The sequence below is a fragment of the Nansenia antarctica genome (genome assembly GCF_963989245.1).
Source record: "Nansenia antarctica genome assembly, chromosome: 4".
Classification (NCBI taxonomy): domain Eukaryota; kingdom Metazoa; phylum Chordata; class Actinopteri; order Argentiniformes; family Microstomatidae; genus Nansenia; species Nansenia antarctica.
The window spans coordinates 76,388,628-76,411,695 of NC_137689.1; the positions used below are offsets into that span (position 1 = coordinate 76,388,628).

General features: G+C 48.6%; 1 protein-coding gene across 1 annotated transcript; it reads left to right on the top strand.

Moving 5' to 3' along the window:
- Positions 1 to 584: 584 nt before the first annotated feature.
- mpx (myeloid-specific peroxidase) lies at positions 585 to 22,920 on the top strand (the record flags this gene model as incomplete). Its single annotated transcript, XM_080529738.1, has 16 exons — positions 585 to 639; positions 6,330 to 6,401; positions 7,237 to 7,327; positions 11,911 to 12,086; positions 12,463 to 12,595; positions 13,381 to 13,510; positions 14,442 to 14,648; positions 15,435 to 15,801; positions 16,543 to 16,703; positions 17,102 to 17,360; positions 18,220 to 18,390; positions 19,348 to 19,585; positions 20,416 to 20,630; positions 21,736 to 21,881; positions 22,164 to 22,217; positions 22,622 to 22,920. The coding sequence occupies 16 exons, from the start codon at positions 585 to 587 to the stop codon at positions 22,643 to 22,645; spliced, it is 2,499 nt and encodes an 832-aa protein (XP_080385864.1). The 3' UTR covers positions 22,646 to 22,920.
- Between the last annotated feature and the right edge of the window lie 148 nt (positions 22,921 to 23,068).

Consider the following 23,068-nt stretch of genomic DNA (forward strand, 5'->3'; position numbering starts at 1 on the left):
CCAGCAGCATGTGGTGATATTAATGACGTGATGTTCAGGGACTTTTCACTGGGATTCACCAGTTCACCAACAATGGCACATGGAAAGTTCTCAGTAGCAGGTGAAAACAAAGCAGTCCTATAACAACAGCGGGTCAACCATAACTCCTGTGGAATGACATCGCTGTGCTGAACAGAGCCAAGGGACTTCCTTCCAGTCAGACAGAGTGCGGCATTGACCCTTGACCCTCAGAGGAGCTCTCTGGAAATGGCTATAAAGGGTTATAAAGGGCTATAAAACAAGTGTGTGTCAGTAAGAACTGCGGATGTGTCTTGTTCAGTTTTACAACCAATAATAAAATAAAACATTAGTACATTACAGTATTAATCTGAATCAGAATTGACTTCCTCAGAATCAGTATCAGAATGTCTTTTATTACGTCAACGTACAGATACACAGAGTCACATTCTTGGGTACAGGATCTTTAGACATTGGCATTGCAAAATCAATAACAGAATAAGCAGGATATAAACCACAAAATCAATAATGAACAATAGCTGTAGCCTGGTTATTTCCCAGATCCTTTTGAGTGTTGAAGTTATAAGATGCGGGACGTCCTCATACAGAGATGCTGTTCCCTGTGTGAGGGAAACCTGAGAGGTAAATACCATACAGAAAAACCCTGGATGTAAATACAATTTGTAGAGAGAGAGACAGAAAAGTAGGAACGGTCCAGAATAAAGACTCATGTTTATGTAGGCCTTATAGAATGTGATGTTGACTACGAGTAATCATTGATGAACCTGTTTCCAGGGTTTTATTGTTGCAGCCAACCCGTTTAAGATGGAGGCCCATGGCAGGGCTGTCAGACTGTAGCCGTGTTCAGACACCTTCCACCAGGCCTGGCGGGGGTTCTGCTGTGTCAAGGTGTTGGCCAATGATAAACCAAGTCTTGCTAAACTCTCAGTCACTTGCAACGCATGTTAGCGGCCTAGTGGTCAAACTTCCTCAGAATAGAAGTTTCCGCTGCTTTAGTATAACCCTCTACCCTGCTATGTATAACCCATATACGTATATACCCTCAGCCATTACCTGAGAGTAATAAACCAGTTCATTAGCGGTAGCGGTTCCGTGCATGTGGCCCTATTTCAGTTTTTCTTTTTGTGGGGAACTACTAGTTCTGACTGGTGAAACACTTTCTAAATGTTTGATTAAAATGTTTTAAATAATAATAATAATATTCTTTGTTTGTGGAAGTGTAAATAGAACGTCTTAAGAGATCAAATGCAACGATGACTCAGTTAAGAGAATCTGCTTTATTTAAATTAAAAGAAACAAAAACCCACAAGCAACATCCCCCCCCCTCCAGGATAGCCTAACACACACACACACACATACACACACACACACACACACACACACACACACACACAGACAGAATCATATACTGTATAAGGAAATGATTGGTGCAGATGCATTCCCCTCTCCCTAAGATAAAATGGATAAACCATGAATACAAACATTACCACCATGATGTCACCATGTTACAAGGGTGGTGACACCATGTTTGTATTCATGGTTTATGAAGAGGTGTTTGTTAAAGGCGCTATATAAATAAAGCTTCACTTACTTACTTTCTTACTTTTTATTTTCTGACTTTTTTTTTCTGATCTCAGGTTCTGATAAGAGTCTCAGTACTTCCTCCTGGTTCTTTCCCAAGCCCAACCGTGTCGCTGTGGCAACCAGGCAGCGCAAGTGCCTGACCACACACATGCAACATGCAACAGCCCGTTACAACACCGCTGCAGCCGGGTCACACGCTCCGCTCTGCTCTGCTGCATCTGGGCCTGTACCATCTACTACAATATCATCTGGTCTGTATCCATCTAGAACAATATCATCTGGTCTGTATCCATCTAGAACCAATATCATCTGGTCTGTATCCATCTACAACCAATATCATCTGGCCTGTACCATCTAGAACAACATCATCTGGTCTGTATCCATCTAGAACCAATATCATCTGGTCTGTATCCATCTACAACAATATCATCTGGTCTGTATCCATCTAGAACAACATCATCTGGTCTGTATCCATCTAGAACCAATATCATCTGGTCTGTATCCATCTACAACAATATCATCTGGTCCTGTACCATCTAGAACCAATATCATCTGGTCTGTATCCATCTAGAACAATATCATCTGGTCCTGTACCATCTAGAACCAATATCATCTGGTCTGTATCCATCTAGAACCAATATCATCTGGCCTGTACCATCTACAACCAATATTGGCAGCAGACGTTTCGTGATATAATTCAGCTTGCATACCACACAGACCAGCATACAATTAACAGGATGGAGAGGTCTGTACAGGGGGTAGAGGGGATGAAGAGGTCTGTACAGGGGGGTAGAGGGGATGAGGAGGTCTGTACAGGGGGGTAGAGGGGATGAGGAGGTATGTACAGGAGGGTAGAGGGGATGAGGAGGTCTGTACAGAGGGGTAGAGGGGATGAGGAGGTCTGTACAGGGGGGTAGAGGGGATGAGGAGGTCTGTACAGGGGGGTAGAGGGGATGAGGAGGTCTGTACAGGGGGGTAGAGGGGATGAAGAGGTCTGTACAGGGGGGTAGAGGGGATGAGGAGGTCTGTACAGGGGGGTAGAGGGGATGAGGAGGTCTGTACAGGGGGGTAGAGGGGATGAGGAGGTCTGTACAGGGGGGTAGAGGGGATGAGGAGGTCTGTACAGGGGGGTAGAGGGGATGAGGAGGTCTGTACAGGGGGGTAGAGGGGATGAGGAGGTCTGTACAGGGGGGTAGAGGGGATGAGGAGGTCTGTACAGGGGGGTAGAGGGGATGAGGGGGTCTGTACAGGGGGGTAGAGGGGATGAGGAGGTCTGTACAGGGGGGTAGAGGGGATGAGGAGGTCTGTACAGGGGGGTAGAGGGGATGAGGAGGTCTGTACAGGGGGGGTAGAGGGGATGAGGAGGTCTGTACAGGGGGGTAGAGGGGATGAGGAGGTCTGTACAGGGGGGTAGAGGGGATGAGGAGGTCTGTACAGGGGGGTAGAGGGGATGAGGAGGTCTGTACAGGGGGGTAGAGGGGATGAGGAGGTCTGTACAGGGGGGTAGAGGGGATGAGGAGGTCTGTACAGGGGGGTAGAGGGGATGAGGAGGTCTGTACAGGGGGGGTAGAGGGGATGAGGAGGTCTGTACAGGGGGGTAGAGGGGATGAGGAGGTCTGTACAGGGGGGTAGAGGGGATGAGGAGGTCTGTACAGGGGGGTAGAGGGGATGAGGAGGTCTGTACAGGGGGGTAGAGGGGATGAGGAGGTCTGTACAGGGGGGTAGAGGGGATGAGGAGGTCTGTACAGGGGGGTAGAGGGGATGAGGAGGTCTGTACAGGGGGGTAGAGGGGATGAGGAGGTCTGTACAGGGAGGTAGAGGGGATGAGGAGGTCTGTACAGGGGGGTAGAGGGGATGAGGAGGTCTGTACAGGGAGGTAGAGGGGATGAGGAGGTCTGTACAGGGGGGTAGAGGGGATGAGGAGGTCTGTACAGGGGGGTAGAGGGGATGAGGAGGTCTGTACAGGGGGTAGAGGGGATGAGGAGGTCTGTACAGGGGTGTAGAGGGGATGAGGAGGTCTGTACAGGGGGGTAGAGGGGATGAGGAGGTCTGTACAGGGGGGTAGAGGGGATGAAGAGGTCTGTACAGGGGGGTAGAGGGGATGAGGAGGTCTCAGGTCTTGCACATGTGAAGTGTTATAGAAACAGCTGAGTCACACTCAATGACAATGACAACAGAGGGTAAACCTTAGTTGAAACGACAAAAATGAAAATAAACCGCAAACGTGTCAAACTAGGATCTTCCCAGCTGCACGGGGGCGCGGCCAGTTATAACAATGAAAATAATCACCATGATAAGGAAATATAGTTTAGCAATATGTCACAACCGGACCACTATCTATTAAACTATAACCAACATCAAGTTATGTCTCAGATGAATCGAAGCTAAAACAACACAGATCAATGATTAATTGTGGGGAGGAGGAAGCAGGAACTAGTGTAGTTACCGTCACCCCCTCCCCCCTCCCCATCACCCACTCCCCCCGCCCCCCCCGCCATCCTCCCACCTCACCCGCCCACCTGAGAGGGGGGCGAGGCCTTGCTTTGACTATAAATCAGCCCGCCTGTCAGAGAACTCAACACATCTGCACACAGACACAGGTCCTCCTGCAGTCCTGCAAGACACCGGTAAGAACTCTCTACTCTGCTTTTATTCATTGTCATTTTTATTTTCTTACTATGCTCCTCTTGCTGTATTTCTTTAGAATGTAGGCTATGTAAAGCACTTTGAATTGCCCCTGTTGTATGAAATGTGCTGTACAACTAAACTGGCCTTGCCTTGCCTTACTCTGTCTCTCTACTCTGTCTCTCTACTCTGTCTCTCTAGTCTGTCTCTCTACTCTGTCTCTCTACTCTGTCTCTCTACTCTGTCTCTAGTTTTAGTCTTGTATATATATATATACACTACCGTTCAAAAGTTTGGGGTCACCCAGACAATTTCATGTTTTCCATGAAAACTCACACTTTGATTTATCAAATGAGTTGCAAAATGAATAGAAAATATATTCAAGACATTGACATGGTTAGAAATAATGATTTTTATTTGAAATAATAATTTTTGTCCTTCAAACTTTGCTTTCGTCAAAGAATGCTCCCTTTGCAGCAATTACAACATTGCAGACCTTTGGTATTCTAGCTGTTAATTTGTTGAGGTAATCTGAAGAGATTTCACCCCACGCTTCCTGAAGCACCTCCCACAAGTTGGATTGGCTTGATGGGCACTTCTTGCGTACCATACGGTCAAGCTGCTCCCACAACAGCTCAATGGGGTTGAGATCTGGTGACTCCGCTGGCCACTCCATTACAGACAGAATACTAGCTGCCTGCTTCTTCCCTAAATAGTTCTTGCATAATTTGTAGGTGTGCTTTGGGTCATTGTCCTGTTGTAGGAGGAAATTGGCTCCAATCAAGCGCTGTCCACAGGGTAGAACACTGGAGTGATGGAAATGGGCCTCTATACACCTATGTAGATATTCCATAAAAAAACAGATGTTTTATGTCTTTATGGTATTTATGGTTTGCAGCTAGAATAGTCATTTTCCACATTAACAATGTATAGAGTGTATTTCTGATTAATTTAATGTTATCTTTATTGAAAAAAAACAGTGCTTTTCTTTCAAAAATAAGGAAAAAAGGAAGTGACCCCAAACTTTTGAACGGTAGTGTACATACACATATTCTGACTTTCAAATTGATTTATGGGTTAAAATGTTATAAATATTATGCATTGGTACAGATGGTGTTGTGAGCAAAGTCGTGTGTCAGACATTTATAGGAATTTCAATTCCCTCTCTTCTATAGAGAGGAGCTTGTTCTGTCTGACAAGGCCAGTTTATTAGTACAGCACATTTCATACAACAGGGCAGTTCAAAGTGCTTTACATACAGCATTAAACATGACAGAAAAAGGAGGATGTAGGTAAGAAGAAGAAAAAAATCGGCCAGTGTCCAAATCCATACGGACCTGACCTGACCTGGACCTAACTGACCTGACCTGGACCTGACTGACCTGACCTGGACCTGACTGACCTAACCTGGACCTGACCTGGACCTAACTGACCTGACCTGGACCTGACCTGGACCTAACTGACCTGACCTGGACCTGACTGACCTAACCTGGACCTGACTGTAGATAAAAGTAATATTGCTGCAGCTGTGTTAAACCGCTGCTCTTCCTGATACGGCGTGTGAGGTTGCAGGTGTGAGGTTGCAGGTGCTGCTCTGTGTTCAGCCGCTGTCTTGCAGTGTAATATTGACACGTTTGATACGGCATCTGATCCTGGCCGGTACGGCGTGAGGTGGCAGTGTAAAATGACACATTTGCAAACACATTTATTTATATTTACAGTTAACTTATAGTGCTGCTTGGATTATGGACCATAGAACTCTGCAGGTACGAGAAGCACAAAGATAAAACAAGCAGACACCTGGATCCTGAGCTGAGCGGCTGAGACCCCAGATACACACATCCTTCATGCAGAACTGAACCCTCTGTTACCCTCTGTTACCCTCTGATACCCTCTCATCCCTCCTCATCCTTCCTCCCTCCTCCTCCCCCCTCCTCCCTCCTCCTCCCCCCTCCTCCTCCCCCTCCTCCTCCCCCCTCCCCCCTCCTCCTCCCCCTCCTCCCTCCTCCCCCCTCCTCCCTCCTCCTCCTCCCCCTCCTCCCTCCTCCCCCCTCCTCCCTCCTCCCCCCCCTCCTCCCCTCTGATGTGTGTTTGTGTTTCAGAGATGAGGTTGTTTCTGTCGCTGCTCCTGGCCGCGGGGTGTCACCTGACGCTCAGCCTCTCAGCTGCCCCAGGTGAGAGAGAACACAGTTACATACGTGTGCTGGTCACAGTTACATACGTGTGCTGGTCACAGTTACATACGTGTGCTGGTCACAGTTACATACGTGTGCTGGTCACAGTTACATACGTGTGCTGGTCACAGTTACATACGTGTGCTGGTCACAGTTACATACGTGTGCTGGTCACAGTTACATACGTGTGCTGGTCACAGTTACATACGTGTGCTGGTCACAGTTACATACGTGTGCTGGTCACAGTTACATACGTGTGCTGGTCACAGGTACATACCTGTGCTTGTCAAAAACAGTTTGTTAAAACATTTAACAACGCCTTTTGTTGGTAAACGTTGTTACTCTGACTGGTTACATGACGTCATATGTTATGACTGGTTATATGACGTCATATGTTATGACTGGTTACATGACGTCATATGTTATGACTGGTTACATGACGTCATATGTTATGACTGGTTATATGACGTCAGATGTTCTGACCAAACTCAAACATTTGTAAAAAGCTCCTCTGACTCGTGCAAAGAAATCACAAGGAAAAGACCCACGGCAAATATTCTGTCGTGCCCATTTCTTCCACACAGGGTTAGGGTTAGGGTCCTGTGTGGTTTTGGGTGGTAGACTACAAATAAAACAATTTCAAGACAAGAATAGCAAGTTTATCAAGCTGTTTCACTCAAATTGCACATCTAGGACACGTGGAAATAGAAGATGGATATATGCATGTTAACATGTTAATGTTCTGTAGTAAAGATGGATATATGCATGTTAACATGTTAATGTTCTGTAGTAAAGATGGATATATGCATGTTAACATGTTAATGTTGTTCTGTAGGGAAAGGAAGTTTGGGCCGTCCCTTCATTAAGAGCGCGTTGGCGGAGGCCAAGAGGATCGTAGATGAAGCCTACATGTATTCCCGACAAGAGTGAGTAACGCTACGACACCTTTAACCACCTAACCTTCCTCCTCTCCACTACTTCATTGACATGGTACGCTCCCCTAACTAAAGCTCTTCACACACACAGTTCCCTGGATATTACATGGAATCCCAACCCGGGATTTCCACCAGTGATTTTCGCCGTTCACACATGAGCTACAGCCCCTAACATTCACACATGAGCTACATGCCCTAACATTCACACATGTGCTACATGTCCTAACATTCACACATGAGCTACATGTCCTAACATTCACACATGAGCTACATGCCCTAACATTCACACATGAGCTACATGGCCTAACATTCACACATGAGCTACATGTCCTAACATTCCTGTGTTGCGCCTTTACACACCAGGCCAGGACCAGGCAATGTTCATGTTTCTGTTCACAACTCAGCCTTCCCTGCATTTTCCATGGAATCACACAAGGTCTTGACCAGGGAAATTGCCTTTGAAATTCTGTTCACACACGCCCCTTACCAGGTAAATTCCATGGAATTTAATGGGAAAGCTCTTATGTGTGAATGGGGTTTTAAGTGATTCATCTATCCACCAGTCATAGCAGGACAAAGTGATCTATGCTCGGGCCAGGAGCCATTGGTGCTCGTTAGAGAAGTACAGTAGAGAAGCGTCCAGGGGGGTAGAGGGGAAGTAGACGTGAGGGAGTTAAGTAACTTGTAAGCAAACAGTGGTCCATTATTGTGGCTGTTGTGACCTGTTACAAATCCTTCTTAGCGTGTGGCTCAGAATCACCACCACCGTGTTTACGTCCAAACCTTAACTTCTACCAGACCTTAACTTCTATCTACCAGACCTTAACTTCTACCTCAACACCTTAACTTCTACCAGACCTTCACTTCTACCAGACCTTCACTTCTACCTCAACACCTTCACTTCTACCAGACCTTCACTTCTACCAGACCTTCACTTCTACCTCAACACCTTAACTTCTACCAGACCTTCACTTCTACCAGACCTACTCCATACTCCATACTCCATACTACATACTCCACACTACATACTACATACTACATACTACATACTCCATACTACATACTACATACTACATACTACATACTCCATACTCCATACTACATACTACATACTACATACTCCATACTCCATACTACATACTACATACTACATACTACATACTCCATACTCCATACTCCATACTCCACACTCCATACTACATACTACATACTACATACTCCATACTCCATACTACATACTACATACTACATACTCCATACTCCATACTCCATACTCCATACTACATACTACATACTCCATACTCCATACTCCATACTACATACTCCATACTACATACTCCATACTCCATACTACATACTCCATACTACATACTACATACTCCACACTCCATACTCCATACTACATACTCCATACATACTACATACTCCATACTACATACTCCATACTACATACTCCATACTACATACTCCATACTCCATACTACATACTCCATACTACATACTGCATACTCCATACTACATACTCCATACATACTACATACTCCATACTACATACTCCATACTCCATACTACATACTCCATACTCCATACTACATACTCCATACATACTACATACTCCATACTACATACTCCATACTCCATACTACATACTCCATACTCCATACTACATACTCCATACTCCATACTCCATACTACATACTCCATACTACATACTACATACTCCATACTACATACTCCATACTCCATACTCCATACTACATACTCCATACTACATACTCCATACTCCATACTACATACTCCACACTCCATACTCCATACTACATACTCCATACATACTACATACTACATACTCCATACTCCATACTACATACTCCATACTACATACTCCATACTCCATACTACATACTCCATACTCCATACTACATACTCCATACTACATACTCCATACTCCATACTCCATACTACATACTCCATACTACATACTACATACTACATACTCCATACTACATACTCCATACTCCATACTCCATACTACATACTCCATACTACATACTCCATACTCCATACTCCATACTACATACTCCATACTCCATACTCCATACTACATACTACATACTCCATACTCCATACTACATACTCCATACTCCATACTACATACTCCATACTCCATACTCCATACTCCATACTCCATACTACATACTACATACTCCATACTACATACTACATACTCCATACTCCATACTACATACTCCATACTCCATACTACATACTACATACTCCATACTACATACTCCATACTCCATACTACACACTCCATACTCCATACATACTACATACTCCATACTACATACTCCATACTCCATACTACATACTACATACTCCATACTCCATACTACATACTCCATACTACATACTCCATACTCCATACTACATACTCCATACTCCATACTACATACTCCATACATACTACATACTCCATACTACATACTCCATACTCCATACTACATACTCCATACTCCATACTCCATACTCCATACTCCATACTACATACTCCATACTCCATACTACATACTCCATACTACATACTCCATACTCCATACTCCATACTACATACTCCATACTCCATACTACATACTCCACACTCCATACTACATACTCCATACATACTACATACTCCATACTCCATACTCCATACTCCATACTACATACTCCATACTCCATACTCCATACTCCATACTACATACTACATACTCCATACTACATACTACATACTCCATACTCCATACTCCATACTACATACTCCATACTACATACTCCATACTCCATACTACATACTCCACACTCCATACTCCATACTACATACTCCATACATACTACATACTCCATACTACATACTCCATACACCATACTTTATACTCCATACTACATACTCCATACTCCATACTACATACTACATACTACATACTCCATACTCCATACTCCATACTACATACTACATACTCCATACTACATACTACATACTCCATACTACATACTCCATACTACATACTCCATACTACATACTCCATACTACATACTCCATACTCCATACTCCATACTCCATACTACATACTCCATACTCCATACTCCATACTCCATACTACATACTCCATACTACATACTACATACTCCATACTACATACTCCATACTCCATACTACATACTCCATACTCCATACTCCATACTACATACTCCATACTCCATACTACACACTCCATACTCCATACTCCATACTCCATACTACATACTACATACTCCATACATACTACATACTCCATACTACATACTCCATACTCCATACTACATACTCCATACATACTACATACTCCATACTACATACTCCATACTACATACTCCATACTACATACTACATACTACATACTCCATACTACATACTACATACTCCATACTACATACTACATACTCCATACTACATACTCCATACTCCATACTCCATACTACATACTCCATACTACATACTCCATACTCCATACTACATACTCCATACTCCATACTCCATACTACATACTCCATACTCCATACTCCATACTCCATACTACATACTCCATACTCCATACTCCATACTCCATACTCCATACTACATACTCCATACTACATACTCCATACTACATACTCCATACTCCATACTCCATACTCCATACTACATACTCCATACTCCATACTACACACTCCATACTCCATACTCCATACTCCATACTACATACTACATACTCCATACATACTACATACTCCATACTACATACTCCATACTCCATACTACATACTCCATACATACTACATACTCCATACTACATACTCCATACTACATACTCCATACTACATACTACATACTACATACTCCATACTCCATACTACATACTCCATACTCCATACTCCATACTACATACTCCATACATACTCCATACTCCATACTACAGACTCCATACTCCATACTCCATACTACAGACTCCATACTCCATACTACATACTCCACACTCCACACTCCATACTCCATACTACATACTACATACTCCATACATACTCCATACTCCATACTACAGACTCCATACTCCATACTCCATACTCCATACTACAGACTCCATACTCCATACTCCATACTACATACTCCACACTCCATACTACATACTACATACTACATACTCCATACATACTACAGACTCCATACTCCATACTCCATACTCCATACTATCATCCTCTACCTCTCTACCTCTCATCCTCTACCTCTCTACCTCTCTACCTTTCTACATCTTTTAACATCAGAGGACCACCATGGAAAAAAGCCTCTGGGTTTCTGGTGTTATCCTTGACGTAGTTTAGCAGATAACTGTGTACCGCTTTTCTTTTTAAATGTCTAAAATAAATTAAATCATTCAATGGTTAAAAAAAAGAAAGAAGACAAAAATAAAAACTAACTGTGTGTGTGTCTCTTTCTGTGTGCGTGTGTGTGTGTGTGTGTGTGTCTCTCTCTGTGTGTGTGTGTGTGTGTGTGTGTGTGTGTGTGTGTGTGTGTGTAGGAGCATGGCGCGGGTGCGGCGGGGGGACACCAGCCCGTCAGACATGCTCCGCCTGCTGAAGCAGCCGTCCAGAGACACGCGTAACGCGGTGCGGTCAGCTGACTACCTGGAGAACACGCTGAGGCTGGTGCAGGAGAAGGCCCGGCGCAGACACAGACGAGAACTCAACGCCACCGGTCAGCCACACACACACACACAGGCATGCACACACACACACACACACAGGCATGCACACACGCACACACACACACACACACACACGCACACACACACACACACACACACACACACACAGGCATGCACACACACACACACACAGGCATGCACACACACACACACACACACACACAGGCATGCACACACGCACACACACACACAGGCATGCACACACACACACACACACAGGCATGCACACACACACACACAGAGAGACAGACACACACACACACACACACACACACACACACACACACACACACACACACTAGAACACTCCTGACCTCCTGACTAGAACACACACCCTCCTGACGCTCCTTGCTGTCTGTCCCTCAGACCTGCTCTCTGAGGAGGACCTGGAGACCATCGTCAAGGTAACCGGCTGCGAGGCTCGAACCCGGCGTCCCAACTGCAACACCGTCCCCAACCTGAACAAGTACCGGACCATCACCAGCGTCTGCAACAACCTGTAAGAACAACACACCTGGTCACCTGGTCACCTGATCACCTGATCACCTGATCACCTGCTCACCTGACCACCTGGTCACCTGATCACCTGGTCACCTGATCACCTGCTCACCTGACCACCTGATCACCTGGTCACCTGGTCACCTGATCACCTGGTCACCTGAAGGTTCATAGATGATCTGGTCACCTACATGTTCATAGATTATCTGGTCACCTGCATGTTCATAGATTATCTGGTCACCTGCATGGTCATAGATTATCTGATCACCTGATCACCTGCATGTTCATAGATTATCTGGTCACCTGATCACCTGCATGTTCATAGATTATCTGGTCACCTGCATGGTCATAGATTATCTGGTCACCTGATCACCTGCATGTTCATAGAGTATCTGGTCACCTGCATGTTCATAGATTATCTGGTCACCTGCATGGTCATTCAAAGCCATTCTGCTGGTTAAGGTGTGCAGGGTTGCAGGATGACACAGCAGCATGTAGAGAGCCTGTTAGACATGACTGTTAGACATGACTGTTAGACATGACTGTTAGACATGACTGTGAGACATGACTGTGAGACATGACTGTTACACATGACTGTTAGACAGGACTGATGTAAAACAGAAAGAGAGAAGTTACAGCAACGCTCCTGAGGCCACAGGCAGTGTGAACATTTCCTGAGGAGAACATTTCTCAAGAAAGTGAAGTTGCTAAATGTTTACTGGGTTGTGTGTGTGTGTGTGTGTGTGTGTGTGTGTGTGTGTGTGTGTTTGACGCTCGTGTTTTCAGGAAAGACCCTTTTCTTGGCGCTTCAAACACTCCGTTCACACGCTGGCTGACCGCCCAGTACGAGGACGGCGTCTCGCGCCCCATTGGCTGGGACATGAGGAGGCAGATCAACAACTTTGTGCTCCCTCTGGTAGACACACACACACACACACACACACACACTCTGCTTCCTCTGTTAGACAGACAGACAGCTCTGCTCCCTCTGGTAGACAGACAGCTCTGCTCCCTCTGGTAGACAGACAGACAGCTCTGCTTCCTATAGACAGACAGACAGCTCCGCTCCCTCTGGTAGACAGACAGACAGCTCCGCTCTCTCTGGTAGACAGACAGACAGCTCTACTCCCTCTGGTAGACAGACAGACAGCTCTGCTCCCTCTGGTAGACAGACAGACAGCTCTGCTTCTGGAACGCCTCTTGTCCGATCCAATCCCAATTGGTCCCTTTATGACGGTGAACTCAAGCAGTGTGCGCTCCGGCGCTCTCAGAGCGAGTTTACGAACACAGCCACAGAGTTGGAATGACAAATGCACAATTCTGTAAAAAGTCGTAGAAAGTTTGATGTGAAAAAGTAACATTGTGTGCCATCCCTTTCCCTCTGACATCCACCCATCCCCAACCCCCACCCTCCATCCTCCCCCCACCCTCCACCCTCCATCCTCTCCCCAACCCCCACCCTCCATCCTCCCCCCACCCTCCACCCTCCATCCTCCATCCTCCATCCTCCCCCCACCTTCCACCCTCCATCCTCCCCCCACCTTCCACCCTCCATCCTCCCCCCACCTTCCACCCTCCATCCTCCTCCCACCTTCCACCCTCCACCCTCCATCCTCCCCCCACCTTCCACCCTCCATCCTCCCCCCACCCTCCACCCTCCACCCCCTCCACCCTCCACTCTCCACCCCTCCACCCTCCACCCTCCACCCTCCTCCCTCCATCCTCCACCCTCCACCCTCCACCCTCCACCCTCCACCCCCACCCCTCCACCCTCCACCCCCACCCCTCCACCCTCCACCCTCCACCCCCACACCCTCCACCCTCCACCCCCACCCTCCACCCCCCAGGTAAGGGAGGTGTCTAACCGTATCCTGCGGACCACGGACGCGGGCGTGGTGAACGACACAGAGATCAGCCACTTCGTGACGCTGTTCGGCCAGTGGGACGATCACGACCTGACCTTCACGCCCTTCTCCCCCAGCATACGCTCCTTCAGCAACGGACTCAACTGTGACGAGGACTGTGAGCGCTCAGAGCCCTGCTTCCCCATAGAGGTCAGAGGTCACCTGACCAACACCCTAACACCCTAACACCTCAACACCCTAACACCCTAACACCCTAACACCCTAACACCCTAACACCCTAACACCTCAACACCCTAACACCCTAACACCCTAACACCTCAACACCTCAACACCTCAACACCTCAACACCCTAACACCTCCACCCGAGCCCTGCTTCCCGATAGAGGTCAGTCACCTGACCAACACCCTAACACCCTAACACCCTAACACCTCAACACCCCCACCTGTCTGAGCCCTGCTTCCCCATAGAGGTCAGTCACCCCCCCCAAAACCCCCAATTCCCCCCTTCCTCACACCCCAACACCTCAACACCCCAACACCTCAACACCTCAACACCCCAACACCTCAACACCTCAACACCCCAACACCCTAACACCCCAACACCCCAACACCCCAACACCTCAACACCTCAACACCTCAACACCTCAACACCCTAATACCTCAACACCTCAACACCCCAACACCCCAACACCTCCACACCCCAACACCCCAACACCTCAACACCTCAACACCTCAACACCTCAACACCTCAACACCCCAACACCCCAACACCTCAACACCCTAACACCTCAACACCTCAACACCTCAACACCCTAACACCTCAACACCCCAACACCCCAACACCTCAACACCTCAACACCTCAACACCACAACACCCCAACACCCCAACACCCTAATACCCCAACACTGTCTAACACTGACACCGTGGCTGTTACCAGTCTAAACCCCCCCCCTCTCTCTCCCCCCCCCCCCCAGATTCCCGTCGGGGACGCGCGGTTCCCCAGCGGGCCGAACAAATGCATCCCGGTGTTCCGCTCGGCGCCCGTCTGCGGCACCGGCACCTCGGCCTTCCTGTTCGGCGGCGAGCCGAACCGCCGCGAGCAGATCAACGCGCTGACGTCCTTCCTGGACCTGAGCCAGGTGTACGGCTCGGACGAGAAGCTGGCCCTGGAGCTGCGCAACCTGACGGACCCCGGCGGCCTGCTGCGCGTCAACACGGAGTTCAGCGACAACCGCCGCGAGCTGCTGCCGTTCGCTAGCAGCACCAAGCCCAACCTCTGCGCCACGCGGCAGAAGATCACCAACGACCGCAACGCCAGGGAGGTGCCCTGCTTCCTGGCAGGTTAGCCTAGCGACTACTGTCCTGTCTGGCTGGCTGGCTGTCTGTCCTGTCTGTCTGTCTGGATGTCTGTCTGTTTGTCCTGTCTGTCTGGCTGTCTGTCTGTCTGTCTGTCTGGATGTCTGTCTGTTTGTCCTGTCTGGCTGGCTGTCTGTTTGTCTTGTCTGTCTGTCTGTCTCTCTGTCTCTCTGTCTCTCTGTCTGTCTCTCTGTCTCTCTGTCTGTCTCTCTGTCTGTCTGTGTCTCTGTCTCTCTGTCTCTCTCTCTGTCTCTCTGTCTCTCTGTCTGTCTGTCCTGTCTGTCTGTCTGTCCTGTCTGTCTGTCTGTCTGTCTCTCTGTCTCTCTCTCTGTCTCTCTCTCTCTGTCTGTCTGTCTGTCTCTCTCTCTGTCTGTCTGTCTGTCTCTCTCTGTCTCTCTGTCTCTCTCTGTCTCTCTCTCTGTCTCTCTGTCTCTCTGTCTGTCTGTCTGTCTGTCTCTCTCTGTGTCTGTCTGTCTGTCTGTCTCTCTGTCTCTCTCTGTCTCTCTCTCTGTCTCTCTGCCTCTCTGTCTCTCTCTGTCTCTCTCTCTGTCTCTCTGTCTCTCTCTGTCTCTCTCTGTCTCTCTGTCTCTCTGTCTGTCTCTCTCTCTCTGTCTCTCTGTCTCTCTGTCTGTCTGTCTGTCTCTCTGTCTCTCCGTCTGTCTCTCTGTCTGTCTGTCTGTCTGTCCTGTCTGTCTGTCTGTCTCATGTCCGTGTGTCTGTCCCTAGGTGACGAGCGCGTGGTGGAGAACATCGCCCTGACCTCCATCCACACGCTGTTCATGCGGGAGCACAACCGCCTGGCCCGTGCCCTGCGCCAGCTCAACCCCCAGTGGGACAGCGAGACCCTCTACCAGGAGGCCCGCAAGATCATGGGCGCTTACACACAGGTACCACACACACACACACACACACCTACACACACACACACACACCTACACACACACACACACACACACACACCCAGGTACCACACACACACACACACACCCAGGTACCACACACACACACACACAGGTACCACACACACACAGGTACCACACACACACACACCCAGGTACCACACACACACACACACAGGTACCACACACACACACACCCAGGTACCACACACACACACACACCCAGGTACCACACACACACACACACAGGTACCACACACACACAGGTACACACACAGAAAAGTCAGAACATTTTGATTGGTTGCCGATATGAGGACCAAAGCATTAGAACGTGTCACATATAACCCTCCTCCCCCTCCCCCCTCCCCCTCCCCCCCTCCCCCCAGGTGTATGTGTTCAGGGACTACCTGCCCCACATCGTGGGTGACGAGCTGACGCGTCTGCGTCTGGGCCGCTACCCCGGCTACGACCCCGCGGTGAACCCCAGCATCGCTAACGTGTTCGCCACGGCCGCGTACCGCTTCGCCCACCTGGCCATCCAGCCACGCCTGTTCCGCCTGGACGCCAACTTCAACGAGAACAGACAGTTTCCCAGTGTGCCCCTCTTCAAGGCCTTCTTCACCCCCTGGAGGGTCGTCTTTGAGGGTGAGTGGGGAGGGGCAGGGAGGGGAGGGGGGTCAGGTAGGGGAGGGGGGTCAGGGAGGGGAGGGGAGGGTCATATTTGAGGGTGTGGGGGGTTGGGGTGGGGGTCAGGTAGGGGAGTGGAGGCACGGCTAGGCTGGTCGGCCGCGCGGGTTCGGTCCCAGGCTGGCAATACAGATGACAACGGCAACGGCGGCACCGCGCTGTCGCTCTGGTTCACTGCCATGCTTACGCGGCTCGCTGCCCACCAACTGCTGGTCGCTCCCAGCCTATCCACTGACCTGCTCCCACCTGTACTCTGGTTTCATCTTCAGCTTGGTTTCGCCCTCCTGCTGCTCCTGTCGTTTTGCCCTGGACTCCCGGCCATCTCACCTGCCCCCCACCTCCCCCTGCCCTTCTCTCGTCTCACCTATACTGCCACTCTGACTCTGTGTTCCATGTTACTTGTTGTTTTTGTGTTTCCCATATCCCCTATATTGTCAGCGTCTTTGAGCCTCGGAAAAGCGCTATATACATTTAATGAATTATTATTATTATTATTATGGTGGGGGAGTGGGGGGGGGGGTCAGTCAGGGGGAGGGGAGTTGCGGCTGGTTCTATCTGCCAGGGGGGGGGGGGGATGGGAGGGGGGAGGGGGGGAGGGAGGGGGGGAGGGAGGGGAGGGGGGGGGGGGAGGGGAGGGGGGGGGGGGGATGGTTGTTGTTTTTTCCACATTAGGATAAACATTTTCTCTCTCTCTCTCTCCCTCCCCCCTCCCTTCCCTCCCCCCCTCCCTCCCCCCTCCCTCCCCCCTCCCCTCCCTCCCCCCCTCCCTCCCCCCTCCCTCCCCCCTCCCTTCCCCCCCCCCCCCCTCCCCCACCAGGTGGTATTGACCCTCTGATCCGGGGTCTGATCCGCCGGCCCGCCAAGCTGGCCACCCAGAACAACATGCTGGTGGACGCGCTGAGGAACCGGCTGTTTGAGTTCGTCATGGAAATGACCCTTGACCTGGGCTCCCTCAACATGCAGCGGGGGCGCGATCACGGTCTCCCTGGTAACCAGATCCCTTATCTCACTACAACAGCCGCCTCGGGGGCAGACCTTTCTAAGACCTCTTTGAATATAGTTTTAGACCTGTTCGCGACACCATGTGACCAAACCATGTGACCACACCATGTGACCACACCATGTGACAGCTTTGTGTCATCCTGGAGGTGATGAAATGAGGGATTTCACTGCTGCCATACAGACAGAAAAGGAAGCTTTCCTTGCAGGATGTCATTTTTAAGACCTAGCACCTCATTTTTAGACCGAATAACTGTAACTTGACCTTTTTAGGCCTTATAAATTGGATTGGTGGATTTTAGACTTTTAGACTTTACGGCCAGAGCGGGAAGTGTAAATAGTCTTGACAATGGGAAGCTGCTACTTACACACAACGACCACTAGTTGGCCTCCTACACAGGAAAACAGCAAAATAGCTTCATACGAGCTTCTCCTGATGAGATTTAGAACATGTCAGGATACTGGGTGGTAGAACATGTCAGGATGCTGGGTGGTAGAACATGTCAGGATGCTGGGTGGTAGAACATGTCAGGATGCTGGGTGGTAGAACATGTCAGGATGCTGGGTGGTAGAACATGTCAGGATGCTGGGTGGTAGAACATGTAAGGATGCTGGGTGGTAGAACATGTAAGGATGCTGGGTGGTAGAACATGTCAGGATGCTGGGTGGTAGAACATGTCAGGATGCTGGGTGGTAGAACATGTAAGGATGCTGGGTGGTAGAACATGTCAGGATGCTGGGTGGTAGAACATGTCAGGATGCTGGGTGGTAGAACATGTCAGGATGCTGGGTGGTAGAACATGTCAGGATGCTGGGTGGTAGAACATGTCAGGATATTCTGATTCTGGTTCTGGTGTGGTTCTGATGTGGTTCTGATGTGGTTGTGGTTGTGGTTGTGGTTGTGGTTGTGGTTCTGACGTGGTTCTGGTCCCCCCCCCCCCCCCAGGCTACGCCCTGTGGCGGCGGTTCTGCCGCCTGCCCCCCGTGAGGAACCAGGCGGAGCTGGCCCGGGTGCTGAACAACGCGGACCTGGCCCGGCGGCTGCTGGCGCTGTACGGCACGGCGGAGAACATCGACGTGTGGATGGGGGGCGTGGCCGAGCCCTTCGTGACGGGGGGGAGGGTGGGGGCGCTGTTCTCCTGCCTCATCGCCGTGCAGTTCCAACTGGTCCGCCAGGGAGACAGGTGAGGGGGGGGGGGGGAGACAGGGTGAGGGGGGGACAGGTGAGGGGGGGGGGGGGACAGGTGAGGGGGGGAGGGTATGTAATTTTACCCTTATGTCATTTTATCAATGAACATGGTATTACTGTTATTTCAACATTTAAGCCTCTTTCACACATAGTTCCCTATCATTTCCATGGAATCCCAAGCTGTGCCAACCAGGCATTTTTTCGCCGTTCACTCATGAGCCAAATGCCGGTAGATTCGCGTCTTGCTCCCTTTAACACATGTCGGCGTTTCCCTGGTAAATAAATATATTTGACTACCAGCAAGACACCGGAGCACTCGTATCTATAACAAACACACTCGTATCTATAACAAACACACTCGTATCTATATTATAACAAACACAGAGATTGTATGAGCCCCGCTGTCAGTGAGCAATGAGAGCATCAAGCACAGCCTTTCCGTAGAAATACATCGCTGTCTAACGTTATATATCTAACGTTACATGCTTTAAGGCTGATCTGTGCATGATAGTGCTGCATTTTGACATCATTCTTATCGCATTTCCCCCCCGTTGACCTGTATACCGGCACTTATTAAAGTGAAGTGCTCTTATGACACGTAACTCCTCCTACTGTCGCTGCTCGTTCCTGGTCTGTTGTGTATAGTGGAGAACGTATCCTACCCGATCCTATATGGAACTTTTCAAATGCGTGCCGAGGCGAGCCGAGCCGAACCGAACCGGTCTGGTCAATGGAAAAGCGCCATATGTGATTCTCTGTTACTGTGTCTGTATCTATATGCATCTCATGTGTTTACTGTGACCCCCCCCCTTCCCCCCCCCCCAGGCTGTGGTATGAGAACCCAGGTGTGTTCACGCCGAGGCAGGTGGCGACCCTGAAGACGTCCACCCTGAACCGGATCATCTGTGACAACACGGGCCTGACCCAGGTGCCCCGCGACCCCTTCAGCATCAAGCCCCGCGACACCCAGCTGGTCAACTGCAACACCATCCCCCGCCTGGACCTCAACGCCTGGAGGGAGACCCGCGCCTCCGACTGTGGTGAGAGGAGCACACACACACACACACACACACACACACACACACACATAATCGGGCGTTTGCTGTCTTTGGTCGGAAGGGGGAAAATCGGCCCGAAATCGGCCAGATTATCTTTATGTGTGTACCCGGCTCTAAACCGGGATTTTGGGCCGATTTCCCCCCTTCCGACCAAGGACAGCAAACGCCCGATTATCAGATGGCTCTAAAGATTATCCTATAAGATTATCCTGTGGTGTGAGGTGTGTTAAGAGTCCATTTCTCCCGACAATCTGCTCGGAAAATGGTCGGGCCGACAATCGTAAATGTCAAACGTGTTCAATATTTACGACCAAAAATCCTTATGTGTGTGGGCAACTCCCGACTCCCGACAACTCCCGACTAGGGTTGCCAGATGGGCTCGTTTTTTGGGGGTGGATTTAGCGGTTTTAGACTGTGGTTAGGGTGGAAAATGTCAATCCCATCTGGCAACCGTGCTCGAGAGTCCAATTGTGACGTGGATGGAATGTAGCCAATCAAGAAGCGAGCTGAATTATTTTCGTTCTTCTGCACTTTATTTGCCGTGTCACACATGGCTGCCTCGTACAGGTCAGTCAGGGTACTACGTTAGATCACGTTTGATCACGCGAGATTTCTGGCTTGGGGATCGAGACTCTCGACTGTCGTAACGATAATCTTTATGTATGTGGGGTGCTGAAATGGGAATATCGGCGCACACCACACACAATACGATCAAGGCTGTTCAATCCAAGATTTTTTATCTTCATGTGTGGGGTCTGTCTCAGATAAAACATCTGTTAAGATTTTGAAAATCCTTATGTGTGTACCCGGCTTAACAGTCATAACTTGTATAAGGTGTGTTACGGTGTGTTAAGGTGTGTTAAGGTGTGTTAATGTGTGTTAAGGTGTGTTAATGTGTGTTAATGTGTGTTAAGGTGTGTTAAAGTGTGTTAAGGTGTGTTAAGGTGTGTTAAGGTGTGTTAAGGTGTGTTAATGTGTGTTAAAGTGTGTTAAAGTGTGTTAAGGTGTGTTAAGGTGTGTTAAGGTGTGTTAAGGTGTGTGAGCTTCTGCCATCGTATGGCTCCTAACCTGGTCTCTGATCCTCCAGGCTCGGACGGGAACTGTGACCATGGCAACGACAACAACCTTGGCAACGACGACCATCACCACGGCAACGACGACAACCTTGGCAACGACGACAACCTTGGCAACGATGATAACCTTGGCAACGATGACGGATCATTGACAAATGAGGTCACATATATTTTTAATGAAATAAGTGAATTAAAAAACACAGATTTATAAAATCTAACAGTTTGACCAAAACTACTCTGGTCAAATCAACCTAGCGCCTCAATGCCTGTCCTCTGCTGCCCTCTGGTGGCTGGAGGAGGAACAGCTCTCTGCAGATCTAATAGTATAAGGGTTGGTGTTGTTCAGATCTAATAGTATAAGGGTTGGTGTTAGTCAGATCTAATAGTATAAGGGTTGGTGTTAGTCAGATCTGATAGTATAAGGGTTGTTGGTGTGTTTCAGATTCTGGACCAGTTCCAGGACCCGACAGACCCCAGAGACCCCCTGGACAATGAGGTAACCAGGCAACAGAGAATATCAGTTAATGGTAGTGTGTAGTGTGTAGTGTGTAGTGTGTAGTGCGTAGTGTGTAGTGCGTAGTGCGTAATGTGTAGTGTGTAGTGCGTAGTGCGTAGTGTGTAGTGTGTAATGCGTAGTGTGTAGTGTGTAGTGCGTAGTGCGTAGTGCGTAGTGCGTAGTGCGTAGTGTGTAGTGTGTAGTGTGTAGTGCGTAGTGTGTAGTGCGTAGTGTGTAATGCGTAGTGTGTAGTGCGTAGTGTGTAGTGCGTAGTGTGTAGTGCGTAGTACTACTAGTCTTAAATACTAGTCTTAAATCAGTTCTACACTGAGTGGGTATTTCATGTTTAACCCATGACATCATCAACAACATCATGACATCATCCACTTCTCCTGTGTTCTTAGATCCTGCGCGGCCCTGCGGTGTGAGAGGCGACCAGCAGCGCCACACAGCTACACTCTGCTTCCTCTGTCCAGCTGGGACACTTTAACCCTCCTAAACAACAAGTCATACCTTTCTGTCAGGTCGTGTGTGTGTGTGTGTGTGTGTGTGTGTGTGTGTGTGTGTGTGTGTGTGTGGTTATTGTCAGTGAATTTACCAGTATTACCGGTACGTGGAATTGTACATTTATAAAAAATTCTGTGCATCTCCTGGATTTGTTTTTTAAAAGTTTTGCTCTGGCCATAGGCCTGTTGTAGCCTGCATCACCTTATTTACGCTTTATGCTTTTTAAGTCTTGTTTTCCACATTGCTACACATATGAATGTTGCATTGCATAAAGAAAATACAAAATAATGCTTAAGAAAAATAAAAAGTTTGCCCTTGTGAAATAAGTCTTTCAATCTCTAAAA